This window comes from Belonocnema kinseyi, chromosome 1, assembly GCF_010883055.1.
Source record: "Belonocnema kinseyi isolate 2016_QV_RU_SX_M_011 chromosome 1, B_treatae_v1, whole genome shotgun sequence".
In the NCBI taxonomy this organism is placed as follows: domain Eukaryota; kingdom Metazoa; phylum Arthropoda; class Insecta; order Hymenoptera; family Cynipidae; genus Belonocnema; species Belonocnema kinseyi.
In genome coordinates, this window is record NC_046657.1 from 109,074,674 (window position 1) to 109,092,271 (window position 17,598).

The window sequence follows — 17,598 nt, forward strand, 5'->3', positions numbered from 1 at the left end:
ATATTTAAATTTTCAACCAAAGAATTGAATTTTTAAATAAAAAATATCAATATTTAAACAAAAATGTAAGATTTAAGTTTTCATTAAAAAAATCGAATTTTGAACTAAATGTTGCAACAATGAATGAACAAACATGAATTTTTTACTCAAATAATGAATTTTAAATAAATAAGAACCTTTCTATAAAAAAAAATATATATATAGTATTCAAATTGTTGATCTTTCAAGCCAAAAGATGAATTGTCTGTAAGACAGTTGAATTTCCAACCCGAAAATTTCAATTTTCCATAAAAAGATAAATTCTAAACAAAAAATGTACTGGTTTATATTTTAACCTAAAAATAACTAATTTTCAACAAAATATTTAAATTTGTAGCCAATGGATTTTATTTTTAAATAAGAAATATCAATGCCTAAACAAAAATGTAAAAGTTAAATTTTCAGAAAAAAATCATTTAAATAATCGACTTTTTATCAAAATAGTCTAATTTTCAAAGAGATGAATTTTTTTACTAAAATGATTTTTCAATTTTCAATTAAAAAAATACTTCATTCAAGAAAAAAATTGTAGTTAAATTGTTTAGATTTCAATTCAAAAGACGAATTGTCTGTGAGAATGTTAAATTTCCAACCCGAAATTTTCGATTTTCTATAAAAGAAATAAATTATAAACAAAAAAACGTACTACTTAATATTTTAACAAAAACAAAAACGAATTTTCAACAAAATAGTTCAATTTTGAGCCAAAGAATTGAATTTTGAACCTAATAATTAAGTTTTCAACCAAAAATGTAATAGTTGATATTCCAACCAAAAAATATACGATTCGAAAGCAAAAAGATGAAATTTTTAAAAAATACAAGAATTTTCAAACAAATACTTTAATATTCAACTAAAAATCTCAATGTTCAACAACAACAAAATTCAGTAAAAGATCTAATTGAAAAAACTAGTTTTTAACAAAATAATCCAATTTTAAACCAAAGAGATGAATTTTCAACTAAAATGATATATATGAAAACCAAAAAGATGAATTTTTAAAAAATAAGGACTTTCCAGTCAAGAAAGTAACAAATTTTACCCAAATTGTTGAGATTTCAAGTCAAAAGACGAATTTTCTGAAAAAGTTGAATTTCCAAACCAAAAATTTTAGTACGGAAAACTAAACCTCTTCAATTCTTCTTTTAATTTTTCAATTTAAAAATTATCTTATTATTTAATTCTTCTAATTAAAAAAAAAAAAACAAAAAGATGAATTTTCAACAAATAAGGACTTTTCAGTCAAGAAAGTAAAAAATGTTACCCAAATTGTTGAGATTTCAAGCCAAAAGACGAATTTTCTGAAAAAGTTGAATTTCTAAAACAAAAATTTTAGTACTGAAAAATAAAACTCTTCAATTATTTAATTCTTCTAATTTAGAATTAATCTTCTTATTGAAAAAGAAAATTAATTCTGGACGGTAAATGTTCTAGTCGATATTTTAACCAAAAATGACGATTTTTCACAAAATATTTAACTTTTTAGTCAAGGAATTGAATTTTCTACCTAGTAATTAAATTTTAAACAAAAAATGTAATAGATGATATATCAACCAAAAAATATAAATTTGGAAAGCAAAAAGACGAAATTTCAACAAAATGCATGAATTTTCCAACAGTTTAATTTTCAACTTAAATATGTCAATGTGCAACAAAAAATTAAAAAGACCAATTTTCAGGAAAAAAAATGATTAAAATAAAAATATTGTTTAACAAAATAGTCAAATTTTCAACCAAAGAGATGAATTCTTAACTAAAATGATGAATTTTGTAAACAAAAAAAAAAACGAATTATCAATCAATGAAGACTTTTCAGTCAAGAAAGAAAAAACAGTTGAATTTCCAAACTGAAAATTGTAATGTTCAATAAAACGATGAATTCTGGCCAAAAAATGTACAAGTTAATATTTTAACTACAAAATAACCGAACATAGACGAAGTTTTAACGAAAAAATCTAATACTTGATATTTAAAGTAAAAAAGATAAATTTTCGAATCGAAAAGACGAATTTTCAAAAATGTTCTAGTTGGTATTTTAACCAAAAACTAACGAATTTTCAACCAAAGAGTTAAATTTTCTGTTAAAGAATTGCATTTTCAACAAAATAGTCAAATTTTTAAAGTCAAGAAGACAAGTTGTCAACAAATAAAGATTTTCCAGTCAGAAAAAATTATGGTATTCAAATTGATGAGCAATTAAACCATAAGGCAAATTTCCTCTAAAACAGTTGAATTTAACAGAGTACTTCATTTTGTTCCAAAGTAGTTGAAATTTTAAATAAAAAATATCAATTTTCAACAAAATATTTAAACCTTCAATCAAAGAGATGAATTTTTCATATTAAATGACGATTTTTCGACTGGAATAGTTAAATTTTCAGTTAATAAAAATAATTTTCAACTTGAAAAAAAAACTATTTTTCAACTAAAAAGATGGATCTTCAACAAAAAAATGGTCTTTCACAAAAGTAGTTCTAGCTTCAACCAAGTAGTTCCATTTTCAACCAATAGACATAATTTTCAACGAATGATGTGTTATTTTGACCAAATAATAAGATTTTAATTTCAAAGGAAAACACTTAAGAGTCAACAAAAAACTATCCATTTTCATTCAAATAGTTGAATTTTTGTTAAAAAAATAAATAAATTTGCACTAAAAACATGATTTTTTAAACCAAAAAGATTAATTAAAAAAAAGTTAAATTGTCAACAAAAAAAGCTTTCAGTGGAATTTTCAACGCAACAAAATAAAATTTAAACAAAATGAACCAAAAAGAAATATAAATAGATTAATATAACCAAATAAAATAAATTACTATCAAGAATATTATATCAGAGTGGCCGCATAACTTCATTTTCAAAAAATTCCCTAATTTTTCTGGTAAAATTTTTAACATAAAATATTTTATAAACGAAATAAAATAATTGCAAATTGAGCATCCTTGACAGTTATTTAAAATGCCTTTTATAGAAATTTCTTGAATTTTGCAAGATTCTTTTTCTAACTCCCTGAATTTTCCTGGCGAATCAAATTCCTTGGCTGGGCCACTGAAGTTAAAAAAACATAATAAATAACTACATTCTTCTTAATGTAACAAGTTTATTAAATTTTCCTCTATAAACTCTGTCATATTAAAACTAATTAAAAATGCAATAATAAATAATAAAAATACGTTTATTAGAATTTAGAGTTTATTTCCAGAGCATTACGACATTAGGATCTCGTTCGACCAAATCTTCGATTTGTGCAACACTTTGTCCAGTACTGCAACAAATTTCATCGAGATTATAAGTGCCAGTAAAATATTTATAAACTGCATTACATTTTCCTTCTTCACTTGAACTTTCTGGCAGCCGAATCGGATACTAAAATTATTAATTATCAACTTATTAGTATTTTGTTTAAAAACAATATTTTTATTACATTTAAATTGTTTTAAACAAGTACCTTATAAACTCTGCGAATCAGGCCCTCAATTAAGCCAAATTGAACGAGTCGTCTTTCATTAATTCTCAAACTTTGAGGGTTCAATCTCTGACATAAATCTCTCATACTACTTCCGTGTGTCATACTTGAATATGTTCGATAAATATCTCTTAGATTTGCAGGTTGCCTTGCTAAAAATTAATTTATATTTATATAATTATATATAATCAATTTATATTATTCAATTTTCCTGGTCAATTAACCGTAAAATATTCATATTTTCAACAAAAATGGAAAAGTTAAACTTTTAGTTAGAAAAAGTAGTTAGGAGAGTTGAATTTTAAGCTAAAAAGATCAATTTCCCACTAAAATGATCAATATTTAACTGAAACACTTGAATTTTCCATTAAAGGAGACACATCTTCAACCAAATAGTTGAATTTTGCATTTTAAAAAAATCACCTTTTAACCGAAAATGAAATAGTTACATTTTTTGATAATAAAATTAATTTTTAACATAACTCATGAATTTTAAATCAAAATGAAGAATCTTCAACTGAAATTATTGAATTTTAAACCAGTAAAATACATTTTTTAAAGAAATAGTTGATGTTTCAATTTAAGGTGAAAAATTTTCAAAGAAATACTTGAGTTTTGAACTGAAAAAATCACCTTTCAAACGAAAATGAAATAGTCACATTTTTAGCTAATAAAATTAATGTTTAGCCTAACTCATGAATTTTCATTAAAAATGATGAGTATTTAACTGAAATATTAGAATTTTCAACCAGATTTTCAATTGAAACAAAAAATTATTTTTCAAACAAAAATTGAATAATTAAATTTTGAGTCAAAAAATGAACGTTCAGCCAAAGAAATAAGTTTTTAAATAATATTGTGAAATATTTAACTGGTATAATAGTTAAATTTTCAGCTGAAAACAAAATAATTTTCAACCAAAAAGGAAACCAATTTTTTACAAAATAGGTACATTTTTGGAAAAAATTCCTTTTGATCTAAAGAAAAACAATTTTTCAATCAAACAGCTTATTTTTCAACCCAAGAAATGAATTTTCAATGAAAATGATGAATCGTCAATAAAAAAAAAAATTTTATGAACAGTTCAACTTTCAACCAAGTAATTTTATTTCCAACCTAAAAGATGATATTTCAACTAATATGATAAATATTCAACTAGAGTACTTGCATTTTTTACCGACAGGAATAATTTTTAAATAATAAAATTAACTGTCGAAGAAAAAGATAATTTTCTATTTAAAAAATCGATTTATAACCAAAATACGTGAATTTTCAACAATGTAGTTAAAAATTCAATAAAAAAGAAAACTTTTTAATTTAAGATCGAAGAGAAATCTATTTACTTACAAAAAAATGTTTTTTGCTAAAAAAGCATGAAAAACATTTGCAATTCAAAAACAAACTTCCAACGAACTTGCTTTTCGGCTTATTAGAGACAAAAATAACAATTAAAAAAAGAAGGAGAAAACAAATTTTCAACCAAAAACAAAAATCCAATTCTTCACAAAAAAAAAACTTTCAGCAAAATAGTTAAATTTTCTACTGAAATAATTAAATTTTTAGATAAAAAAAATTGAAGTACGCGAGATATGTATGGATAGCGTATGAATTCGAGAGAAGACCCTATAAACGGACGCTCTTGTGAATGGACGGCTGTCCCCTCAGAAGGGAAACCAGGCCTGTGTGAGTCCAAGGAATCCCCTGGTTGGACACCGCATGGCCTCCACAACCGGCGATAAAGCTCAATCTAAAAAAGATCGGTTTCGTTTGGCATCACACTGAGAGTTCCCGTCGCCGAGTGCCGTGTGTCCGCCCCACGAGGGATGTGGCTGAGGTGACCTTAGCTCTACCGAGGTGGCGACTGCCATGCAGGATCTGGAGCCAGCTCCTTCGGGATCTTGATCAGGTAGTGCGCAGTGAGCAGAGATGTCGGTGGCCGTGCTGCCCCGAGCGAATCCCATCCGTCTGTGTTTTGCGGGACAGGCCAAGCGGAAGTTGGGCCTAAGAGAACTGAGGTAGGACTGAGGTTCGAGGATATACCCGTTCCTATCTATTCAAACCCGCTCCTCTGCGCACGATGCGCCTGAGAGTTTATTTATGGGGACTGTTAACAAGAGAGAACAAGGTAAGGAGCAAAGTGGGGAGAACAGAGATACAGCTGCTCCTTTAGGAGCTTTGGGATGGAAGGACAAACTGCAGCTCCTAAAGGAGCAAGGCGAGAAGATAGAAATGTTGGCCCACAGATGAGAAGAGATAGGCCTCATGCAGCCCTGAAAACCGTACTTCGAAAAAAGGGGAGTCCGCCAAGAGTCAGCTTTCCGACAAGGAGGACTGACAATTGACGGAAAACAAAACGAAGAAAAAGAAAAACGATGAGGAGAAAGAAAAGAGGGACAATAAGACCGAGCCCTCGGGAGATGCTCCCAGTGAAAGCGAGCGGAGTAAAACTCCGAAGCGCCCCGCAAGTGTCAGGTCTGCCGACGCTATCCAGGTGTCGGTGAAGGACGGTCAGTCCTATGTCGACATCCTGAAGTGAAAGAAAGCACGGGTTAATCCCACGGAGGCAGGACTCAAAGTCCTGACTATAAGGAGGACGAGGAAGGAGAGATACTCCTCGTCCTCAAAAAAGGGGAGATATTCTGGTTTTAAAAGAGGCGCTGAACCGGGCGATCGGAGAGAAAGTCGACGTTCGGGTTCTTGTCACCACGAAGGCAGTCGAGGTAAGGGACCTCGACAAAACGTTGACCAAGGTGGAGGGGACGGCAGCATTTGGTGGAGCGCTGCATAGTAGCGACCTGGAGACGCCATGCAGGCTTTATACACGCGTCGGCGGGGTGAGGGCGGCAGTGATGCAACTGACGGGGGCAGACGCTAAGTCTGCTCCAATTGGTCAAGATTTTCCATGGGTCACTCATGGGCCATGGGGGCTTGCCTTCAAGATAGTCGCCAAAAAATTAGTGACTCGACGAAGGACCCCCGGGCTGGACGACCCCGAACAGGTTCGTAAAATCATGAGTAGCTTGTTTCCGTGAGTGGAATCATGTTCACGGAGGACTGGAAAGCAAGATCGGTTCGACACGAGGAGTTCCTGACTCTCGAGGTACTAAAGAGAGCGAGTCGAAGGCTGCTGGTCAATATGGCACCGGGGATCGATGGTATACCAAACGAAATCTTTAAGCAGGTGATTGGGGTATACCCGGATATCCTCCTTGAAGACTTTAACTCCTGCCTTCTGGAGAGGAGGTCCTTTGCGGACTGAAAAAGGCACAGACTGGTTCACCTTATAAAGGGAAAAAAGCCCCTAAATAAGCCCCCATCCTTTCGACCAATATGTCTGCTGGATTCAATAGAGAAGCTTCTAGAGAGCTTGATTCTGCAGAGGCTTCAGAACCATATGCAGGGCGTTTACAGTCTCTCGGAGAACAAGTTCGGCTTTCACCAAGGCAGGTCCATAATTGATGCCATATAGGCGGTGGTGGACACTGCCATGGAAATAAAAAGAGAAACTGGTAAGCGAAAAGGATTCTGCGCGTTAATTAGCCTTGACATTCGCAACGCGTTCAACTCAGCGAGATGGAAGATCTGCATCGAGTTGATGATGCGCAAGAAGGTGCCACACTACCTGCTGCGAATGATAGACAAATATCTAAGCGACAGGTGGGTGATTAACTGGGGCGATACATGGGCTCTCCAAGAGTAGATGACATGAGTCGCTCCACAGGGGTCGAGGGTAGGGACATTCGCATGGAATTTAATGTATAATGACTTCCTGCGCATGAACATGTCTGCTGGTACGACGATATTCAGCTTCGCGGATGACGTGCTTTTCGCGTGTGCCACTGAGGACGTGAGGATTCAGGAACTGAGGATCAATGAGAGTACGGCGGGTGAAGCGTTGGCTGGACAACAGAGGCGTAGAAATTGCTCTGGAAAACCCCGAGGCGCTTCTCTTCACTGACAAGAGATCGTTCAACCCTCCGCGGATTATGCTGCACGGACTCAAAAGTTCAGTGGAGCTGGAGCTTGATCGGAACTGCCACAGCCATCCAGTGTAGAGTTAATTTAGCGCGGCTTATGTCCAACATTTGTTGACCCAGAGAAGCTGCTGTACGCGGTTCCGGTGTGGGCCTCGGCAATCAACAACCACTCCATCTTGAAAAGCTATCTTCGGCATAGAGAGGTGTTGCGCTGAGAGTCATCTCAGCTTATCAAACTGCGTTGACGAGTGCCGTGCTGGTCCTGGCGAGCGTTTTGCGAATAGATATATTGGCGAAGGAAAGGCAAGAAACCTTCCAACTCCGTAACAAGCTTTCTTGCAACAACAGCGAGCATAAGTACGCTCGCGCGAAGGTAGCCATCAATGCGTACCTGAAGCGCTTTAAGAAGAGGGACGAAGAGGCATGTGATTACTGCGGTTCCCCGGTGGACGATGCAAAGCACACACTCTTTGCCTGCGATAAGTGGAGCTCATGCTCAAATTTGAGAAGTGTTGGCAGCACGCCGAGTCCTTCGTCACATGTGATGAGAACTAAAGATCTCGATGGGCGTCCTAGGGGTGAAAGAACGGATGACGGAAGAGACGCATTTGCGACTATAAACAGGAACCTACTGCTCGTGAAGTTGAAAACCGAAAAGCTGTTCTGCGAGCAGTGTTATGGGTTCGAAGGGGTGTGTTTTTGGTTTTAGTTTGTATGCCTAGACCCGTCCTAGGAGACTAGCACAACTTCTATAAAAGATTTCGCCCTTTATTCTCCTCACAAAAAAAAAGTATGAAAAAAATTGATTTTCAACAAAGTAGTTACATTTTTAACCAGAGATGAATTTTTAGTGAAAATAATTAATCTTCAATAAAAAAAACTTATGCTAATAAATGAGTTTAACTTTTAACCAAGTAGTTGAAATTTATTTAATATTCTTCTTTTGTGCTGGTAAGGAAGTTATCTTTTTTGTAACTTGCCCTTAAAATTGAGTGCAATGTGTAAAATAATCCATTATGGGAGAGCGGGGCTAAGCGCGAGCAGTGTTTCCATCAACAATGTTTAATAACAAAATGAAGTTACAAAAAAAGCACTGATCCAGCTTAAAGAGTGATAGTTCAACTAAAATTTTGTCCATAGACGCGATTTTCTATGAAAAAAGTTGACTTTATATTTGATAAAATTGACGCTAACTCCAAAGACGTCAGAAAAAAGGCGCGGGGCTAAGCGCACACCTTTTGATTTCTAAAGAAATTTTTTTTAATTTAATAACAACATTTAATTTCTTTCTGAAATTTGTATTTTGAGGGCAAGATTAATTTTCTAAAAATGGAATAGTTAAACTTTCAACTCAAAAAATTTCATTTAGTATCAATTTTTAATAAACTAGTTAGATTTTATAAAAATATGTTGGCGGAAAGATTGTAAGGAATGGAAGTCATGTTGAATTTTACAACCAAAATATTTGAATTATCTACAAAACGGTTGAATTTTCAACCCACAAATATGATTTTTTAATAAAACATTAATTTTTTACAAGAGAATTCTCAACTGAATCGTTTAATTTTTTACCAAATTATTGAATTGTCAAAAAAAAACAGATTAATATAGAACTATAAAATATCAATTTTCAATCAAAAATATTAATTTTCAACCAAAAATATAAATTTTCAACCAAAAACTAAATAGTTATATTATTAGTTAAACAAATTAATTCTTAACCAAAAAAAAAACTAATTTTTGACAAAATAGTTACATTTTTAAAAAAAAGAGATGAATTTTCAACTAAAATTATAATTCTTTAAAAAAATCATTTTCAACAAAAGAGTTCAACGCAGAAGATGATTTTTTTAACCCAAAACATTATTTTTCTAAAAACTGAATAGTTAATTTTTTAATGAAGGTGATACATCTGCAACCCAAATCTTTTCTTTGGTTGAAAATTGAACTATTCTATTGAAAATTTGTCTTTTATTTGTTTTTGTATTATTTTTGGTTAAAAACTGATATTTTTTATTTGAAAAATTACATGCTTTCTTGAAAATTCGTTGTTTTTGGTTCAATTCAACGGCTTTTAATAACAAATATTTTTTGGTTAAAATATCATCAATTACATTTTACGTTGTTGGTTGAAGATTCATCTCTCTGGTTTAAAACCAACTATTTTGGTGAAAATCCTTTTTTTTTAATTTAAAAACGGATTAACTGAAAATTCAACTTGTCCATTTTTGGTTAAAAATTCCACTTTTCTAGTTTAAAAATTAACCATTTAGATGAAAATTATTGTATTTATATAAAATAAGACTCTTTTGGCTGATAATTAATCTTGTTGCTCAACAATTACGTTTATTGGCGGAAAAATCATTTTTTGTTTAAAAATTTAACTAATTTTTAAAAAATCGTGTTTCTTTTCTTGAAAATTGATTATTTTAGTTGAAAATTCAACCACGTGTTTAAGAATTCACTTTTTTAGCAAATTATTCTTGTTAGGAAAATCTTTTGGTTGAAAATTTATTTCCTTGGTTAAAAATTTAACTACTTTGTTAAAAAGATTCTTTTGTTTGTTAAAAATTAATTTTTTAGTTGAAAACTCGACTTTTTGGTAGAAAATTAATTTTATTGTTTGAAAGTTCATTTAAAGTTGAACTACTTTCTTAAAAATTAAAAAAAAATTTGTTTCTTTCTTAAAAATTCAACTTTTTTGGTTTAGAATTCTTAAATTTAATGGAAAATTAGTATTTTTTTGGTATTAAATTAATCTTTTTGTTCAATGAGTCTTCTTTTTTAGTACAAAATGTAACTTTTGATAGCAAAATCTTGAATTTGGTTAAAAATTCGTCTTTTTTGGCAAAAAAAGACAAATTTTTGTTTAAAACTTCGTATTATTTAGTTGAAAATTCAACTTTTTGGTAGATAATTCTTTAATTTTGTTAAAAATTTGTTTTTTCTTCGGTTAAAAAATCATCTTTTCGTTATTTCTTTCTTAAAAATTGAACTATTTGGTTTGGAATTCTTAAATTTTATTGATAAATTCCTCTTTTTTGGTAGTAAATTAATCTTAATGTTTAAAAATTCTTTTTTAGTTGAAGTCAACTTTTTGGTTCAGAATTCTTGAATTTTGTAAAAATTCATCTTTTTTGGTAGTAAATTATTCTTTTTATTTAAAAATTGAATTTTTTTAGCTGAAAATTCAACTTTTTGGTTGATAATTCTTGAATTTGGTGAAAAAATTGTTCTTCATGCAGAAAAAATATTTTTTTTTAAATTCATCTTTTTATTAATAATTTAACAACAAGGATTTCAAGTTGAACTCATTTCTTGAAAATTCAACTTTTTGGTTTAGAATTCTTAAATTTATTGGAAAATTCGTATTTTTTGGTATTAAATTAATCTTTTTCTTTAATGAGTCTTCTCTTTTAGTACAAAATTTAACTTTTTGGTAGATAAATCTTGAATTTTGTTAAAAGTTCGTCTTTTGTGGCAGAAAATTAATCTTTTTGTTAAAAATTTATTTTATTTAGTTGAAAATTCAACTTTTTGGTTGATAATTCTTGAATTTTTTTAAAAATTCATCTTTTCGTTTAAAAATTCATTTTTTATTAACAATTTAACAACAAAGGTTTTAAAGTTAAACTATTAAAAAAAATGTTCTTTCTTTCTTCAAAATTGAACTTTTTGGTTTGCAATTTTTATATTTTATTGAAAATTTCTCTTTTTTGGTAGTAAATAATTCTTGTTGTTTAAAAATTATTTTTTCCAGTTGAAAATTCAACTTTTTGGTTGACAATTATTGAATTTGGTGAAAAAATTGTTTCTCAAGTAGAAAATAATTTTTTTTTTAATTTCATCATTTTATTAATAATTTAACAACAAGGATTTCAAGTTGAACTAATTTCATAACAATTAAAAAAAAATTTCTTTCTTTATTAAAAATTCAACTTTTTGATGTAGAATTCTTAAATTTTATTGAAAATTCGTATATTTTTGTAGTAAATTAATCCTCTTCATCATCTTTTTTAAACTGAAAATGTAAAATCTTGGTACTTCTTGGTAACTATTTAACAACTCGGTTTTAAAGTTGAACTGCTTTCTGAAAAATGCATTTTTAGGTTGACGATTCAAAATTTTAGTGAATAATTCATCTCCGATTGGAAATTGAACTGTTTTGTTGAAAAACCTGTTATTTTTTTGTTGCTGAAAAAATACTTTGGTAATTAAAAATTTATCTATTCCATTTTTTGTCGAAAATCGTCCTTTCTAAGTAAGAATTTAACTTTTTGTTAAAATTGAATTACTTTCTTAAAAATTTGTTTTTTCTTTTGTTGTACATTAATCTAGTTTAGTTGAAAACGTTGTTGGAAATTCGTCTTATTTGGTATAAAATTAACTTTTCGATCAAAACTTTATATATTTAATTTGGCAATTTAAATCTTTTGTATGGGAAACTCATCATTTTATTTTGAAAGTTTAATCATTTTATTTAAAAAATCAACTATTTGGTATAAAATTAGTTTTCTTTATAATTTAAAATTATATATATTTTTTTTAAATTAAAAGCTTGACCATTCCACTTTTGGTTACAAATGTACTTTTCTTAGCTTAAAAATTCAGAAATACTCGCATTAACTGTCGCATAAAATTCAATTAAATACATTACAACACTTACTCTGAAATAATTTTTTTTATTTTAATTGTTGATTTATTACCGAAGTTTATAATTTGCACAAAAAATCAGTATAAACGTAAAATCGGGTTTTACGTCAAGTCTACGTTAGTTTCAGGGGTAGGGGGGTCAAAAATTACCCAAAATTGTATATATTAAAACTAATGTGCTACAAAATTCAAGAAATAATAATCTTAAGAATGGAAATATATTTAAAAGTTTGTTGATATATTCAAATTGTTACATACGAGTTTTAGATGAATATCGGATACATCTCTCTTGCAAATTGACATTTTCTGCAAGTTCTTTAAGTTTCGACGTTGTCGCATAAACATTGCTGTATTGAAATATTGGAATCAGAGTGACAACTCCGTAATACCTAAAAATTAGAAATATAATATATTGCTTTAAACGTTCTTTGCAATTTTTTTCTTTCTTTCTTTTTTTATTTCTATATACTTACACGAGATTTTGAACACAACTTTTAACTAAATTATTATCGACATCGGCTTCTGTAGCAATTCGAGCCACGTGATTAAAACCATCGATATAAGGCAAAACTTGTTGGGTTGTTAAATCCCATTGATCACTTCGAAAAGCTTCTCTGCCTTCCAAAAAAATTGGAACTTGATGGTCCAAAACTGGCTGCGGTTCTGGAGCTAGTCTGACTACTTTTAAATGGGAAGTCATCGTTCCTTCTATATTTATATATATATTTTTTTGTTAAATACATTTAATTTTATTCCGTAAAATTGAATTCTGAAAAAAAATAACGACAACGTACCAGTCAATGTGCACATTTTGTGCAAATTTAAATCTTGCATAACATGTCTGAGCATTTCTGCAAGTCTTGTTTTGTCCTCAGAAGTGGAGAGGAATCGATTCTCGATTTCAAGAGCCATCTTTAAACCGAAAAGGTTTAATATCAAATATAAAGAAATTGAGATTTAGAAAAAATGTTCCAAAGAGAATTTAGTGGTTTATTTTTGGGGGAGTTTACCGCAAATTTAAATTTAATAAATGATAAATAGCTTTTTCTATACAAATTGTTAATAAAAGTTTATAGTTTATTTGTAAAATGAAGTAAAAAAAGCAAATGATTTAGTTCGAAACGAAAAAAATTAAATATATTAATAACTAGTCACTTTTTCTTCCGTGGTTCTGAATTTTACAAACATGACATTATTGTCTACTGAAAAAATTCAAAGTACGTATTTTGATAACATTCTTTATTTTTTTTCCAAATAGTAGGGTTTTCAACTAGTAAAGATAAATTTTCAACCAAAAAGATGAGTTTTTAAACAAGAAGATTGAGTTTCTAATAGAAAGATAAATTTTCAACAAAATACATAAATTTGCAACTAAATATTTGAAGTTTTAACTGGAAAAGGTAAATTTTTTTACTAAAAGAAAACGAATTTTCAAAAGAATTGTTAAATTTTTAACTAAACAAAAAATTTTCATCGAAAAATGGAATATTTCAACTTTCTGTGAAAAAATTGATTTTCTCCCCCAAAAAAGCGAAAATTTCAATAGAATAGCTAACTTTTCAGTCATAGATATATATTTTCAACTAAAAAAAAAAGACGAACTTGAAATGAAATACTAAATTTTTCAGTTCAAAAATTAATCAAACAAATTTTTTATTATAAATCAAACAGTTAAATTTTCATCGAAAAAAATGAATTTGAAACTAAAAAAATTGTAACCAAAAATGAAATAGTTTAATTTTCATTTAAATAAATAATTTTGTTTTAAAAAAAGGAACTTTGAACAAATTACTTAAATTTGCAACGAAAAATAATTAATTTTCTACCATGGAGTTGATTTTTCAACTAAAAAATTAATTTTTAACAAAAAACTATTTTTTTTTCAATAATGTAGTTAAATTTTAAGACAATAGATAAATTTGTAATCGAACAAGTGAATTTTTAACCAAAATAAATGAATTTACAAACAAGCAGGATTTTAAAAAAAGGCAGTTTTCAAACATATAGTTGAATATTGAACCAGAAAGAACAATTTTTCGACAAAATACATAAATTTCCAATTCAATATTTGAAGTTCTGAATAGAAAAGTTTCATTTTTTACTAAAAGGCAATGAATTTTAAACATAATTGTTAAATTCTCAATTTAAAAAAAAATTATCCAAAAATGTAATAGTGACATTTTTAGATACAAAAATTTATTTTTTAACAATATAGTTAAACTTGCAACAAGAAAAGTAAATTTTCAACTAAAAAGGAAAAAAATTTAAACCAAAAACGGAACAGTTATATTTTCTGTTAAAAAAATTAATTTTCAACCAAAAAATGCGAAATTTTCAATATAATAGTCAAATTTTCAGCCATACAGATAAATTTAACTAGTTAAATTTTCAACCGAAAAATGATTTTTCAAACAAAAAGATTAATTTGTAATTAGAAGAGACGAATTTTCAACAAAATACATACATTTCCAACTAAATATTTGAAGTTCTAACTGGAAAAGATGAATTTTTTACTAAAAGAAAATGAATTTTTAAAAAACGGTCTAATTTTTAACTAAATAAAAAAAAATTATCAAAAAATGGAATAGTAAAATTTTTAAATAGAAAATTCAAATTTTCAACAATATAGTTCAATCTGCAACAAAAACAGTGAATTTTCAACTGAAAAAGAAAACATTTTCATCCAAAAAGGGAACAGTTAAATTTCCTGTTAAAAAAAATTGATTTTCAACACAAAAAAACGAAACTTTCAATAGCATAGTTAAATTTTCAGCCAGAGAGAGAAATTTTCAACTAAAGTAATGCATATTCGACTTTCAACCAAAAATGATTAATTTTCAATGAAAAATTGAATAGCTGATATTAAAAAAAAATTATAATATTTTCATATTAAATAAAAAATAGTTAAATTAAAGAAAAAACGAACTAGAAATCAAATTTGTAACTAAAAAATTTATATTTAAACAAAACCATTTTTTAAAATAAAGTAGTTAAATTTTTGACCAAATTAATTAATTTTCAAACAAGAAGAATAATTAAAAGAAGGAAATTTTCAAACGCATATTTGAATATTCAACTAAAAAGATCATTTTTCAAGAAAAGGAAAACTAATTTTTATAAATAGTTCATTTTTTATCCAAAAACGATGTTTGAAGCAAAAAAAAAATATTAATTTTTAATCATCAAGATTAATTTGTAACTAAAAGAGACGGATTTTTATTCAGATGGTTAATTTTTAAACTAAAAGAGGCAAATATTGAACCAAAAATGAACTTTTAAATTTTCAGTTAATCAATTTTTAAAAAAAACTGTTTTTTACCAAAATAGTTTATTATAGACCAAAGTGATGAATCTTCTACAAACAATGTAAAATGTAATATTTGACATTAAAAAAAATCTAAATTAAAAGAATTCTCAACAAATTATGTAATTTTCCAAATAAAAAGGAAAAATTATCTCGAAAATGGTTGAATTCAAGAAGAAAAGAAGACGATTTTTGTACAAAACAGTTGGTTGTTTAATTCGCTAATATGTTCTTTTATATTTTTCTCTATAAAAATATAAAAATTTTCAAAAAATATACTTTGAAACATTCTTTCAACAAACAATATTACATTTTTGAAATTTAGAACCATCTAATAAAACCTAACTGTACTAAAAATATTAAGTTTTTTCTTTTCAAACTGAATGACTGAGAATTCAACTCTATTTTACAAATGAACTCTAAATTTTTATTAATAATTTGTATGAAAAAAAGCTATTTTTCATGTATCAAACTGGAGTTTTCGCAGAACTCTGGTGAGTGATAAACTACCCATTACAAGCATTCCTTTATAGGTCTATTTGTTTTACCGACTGAAGGTAAAGCAGGATACCTAATTACATTTAGTCGTTAAAACAGAATATTTTGTTACTTTCAATTGGTAAAACAGGTTTGTTTCTATTCTAAAAGTGTCCCGCATTGCCGACCAAGAGGCAAAGCTTTAACTCGTTCTTTTCGCATATATATTTCTTCCTAATTTTCAAATAATTATTTAATTTCAATTTTTTAATTTACCAAAAAATCGGACATTTTCTTAACAACAGGTTCGTAGTGTACAGTTCGGGCTTCTGAATCGCAAACGAAACAGAGATTAAAATAAAAAGCATTCCTCGCATATTTCTTATCGTCGATTTTGACAGGAAATCCAAGAATTTTGTAATCTTTTAATGTTCTGAAATGCAGAAAAAAATATAGTAGAAAAAACATGTGATATAAACAAATTTTATAACGATATAGATTCATGCAAGAATTAAATTGTTGTACAAACACTGTCATTGTACTTCGTTGCAGTTGTGCCTTTGGAATTATATAAACGCTCACATTGTCAAATATGTCCTTCGATATGAAATTATCTGGAACCTATCAAATATATATAACTTAATAATGGTTAAATTTTGTTACATAACATCTCTAAAAATATATTATTTCTTATCACTGTTACATTATGATAGAAATATAGTTCTAATATTATAAGCTTAATTGAATAAGCAGAGTATTTTATAAACCAAAAGTTTTATTATTCATAAAATAATAAGTTGACATAACAGAACTAGTGACAGACAAGACAAAATCAAAACACGATAGAACCTTGTTATTAAGATACAACATGAAGTTGGTTTGAATCTTGATGGAAGGCTAATTTGAACTCTAACACTCCCCCTCAAATATAGCGAGCTTTTTATCTTCCAATGATTTCATGCCAAGTAAATGTAAAAACTTCCAATGTTTAATTCGTGGTAGTCCTTTCGTAAATATATCCGCAATCATTTCTGTAGAAGATAAGTGTTTCACCTTGATGTAACCCTTACTTGAGATATTTCGGATATAATGATATCTAATATCTATATGCTTAGTTTTAGGATGAAACATTCTATTTTCAGCCAAGAATTGGGCTCCAATGTTGTCATTATTCAATGGAATATTAGAAAATTCCTTGAAACTAAGTTCCAGAAGGAATTCACGTAGATAACAGGCCTCTTTGGTAGCCTCGGTCAAAGCCATATATTCTGCTTCAGTTGAGGATAGCGCAACGGTACGTTGTTTCCTAGCTTCCCAAGTTACTGCAGCACCATTTAAAATGAAAGTGAATCCGGTATATGAACGTCTGTCCACAATGCAGCTACCCCAGTCAGCATCTACATATCCTATAAGGTCCTATGAATTTTTCTTGTAGGTTAATTGCATGTCAATAGTGCCTTTAAGATAACGGAGAACTCGTTTCGCCGCTGTCCAATGTTGCTCTTCATGACATGCATTAAATTGTGGGTCCGGATGCAATAAGGGCACATAAAATTCTTTCGTGCGAAAACGAAGTCCCCTGTTCGCTCGCTAGAGAGTTTTTGATTTTAATACGATATTACTTAAATCTCTTGGTAAATAACAATTTAACGAAAGTAATTTGATAAAACACTCATAAATTT

General features: G+C 28.7%; 1 protein-coding gene across 2 annotated transcripts in view; it reads right to left on the reverse strand.

The window, feature by feature from the left end:
• Positions 1-3,196: 3,196 nt before the first annotated feature.
• The window catches only part of LOC117171268 (GATOR complex protein NPRL2), a 27,542-nt gene continuing 13,140 nt past the window's right edge, over positions 3,197-17,598 (reverse strand). Inside the window, exons 1-8 of one of the 2 annotated variants that reach the window (XM_033358414.1) lie at positions 16,620-16,723; positions 16,446-16,537; positions 16,193-16,349; positions 12,930-13,047; positions 12,609-12,843; positions 12,394-12,524; positions 3,488-3,657; positions 3,197-3,405 (exon numbers count right to left, since the gene is read on the reverse strand). In XM_033358414.1, the coding sequence (XP_033214305.1) occupies positions 3,232-3,405; positions 3,488-3,657; positions 12,394-12,524; positions 12,609-12,843; positions 12,930-13,047; positions 16,193-16,349; positions 16,446-16,453 (993 nt within the window). In that variant the 5' untranslated portion in view covers positions 16,454-16,537; positions 16,620-16,723 and the 3' untranslated portion in view covers positions 3,197-3,231. Of the gene's footprint in view, positions 3,406-3,487; positions 3,658-12,393; positions 12,525-12,608; positions 12,844-12,929; positions 13,048-16,192; positions 16,350-16,445; positions 16,538-16,619; positions 16,724-17,598 lie in introns of those variants that run through there. The other variant, XM_033358405.1, reaches the window with a different exon arrangement.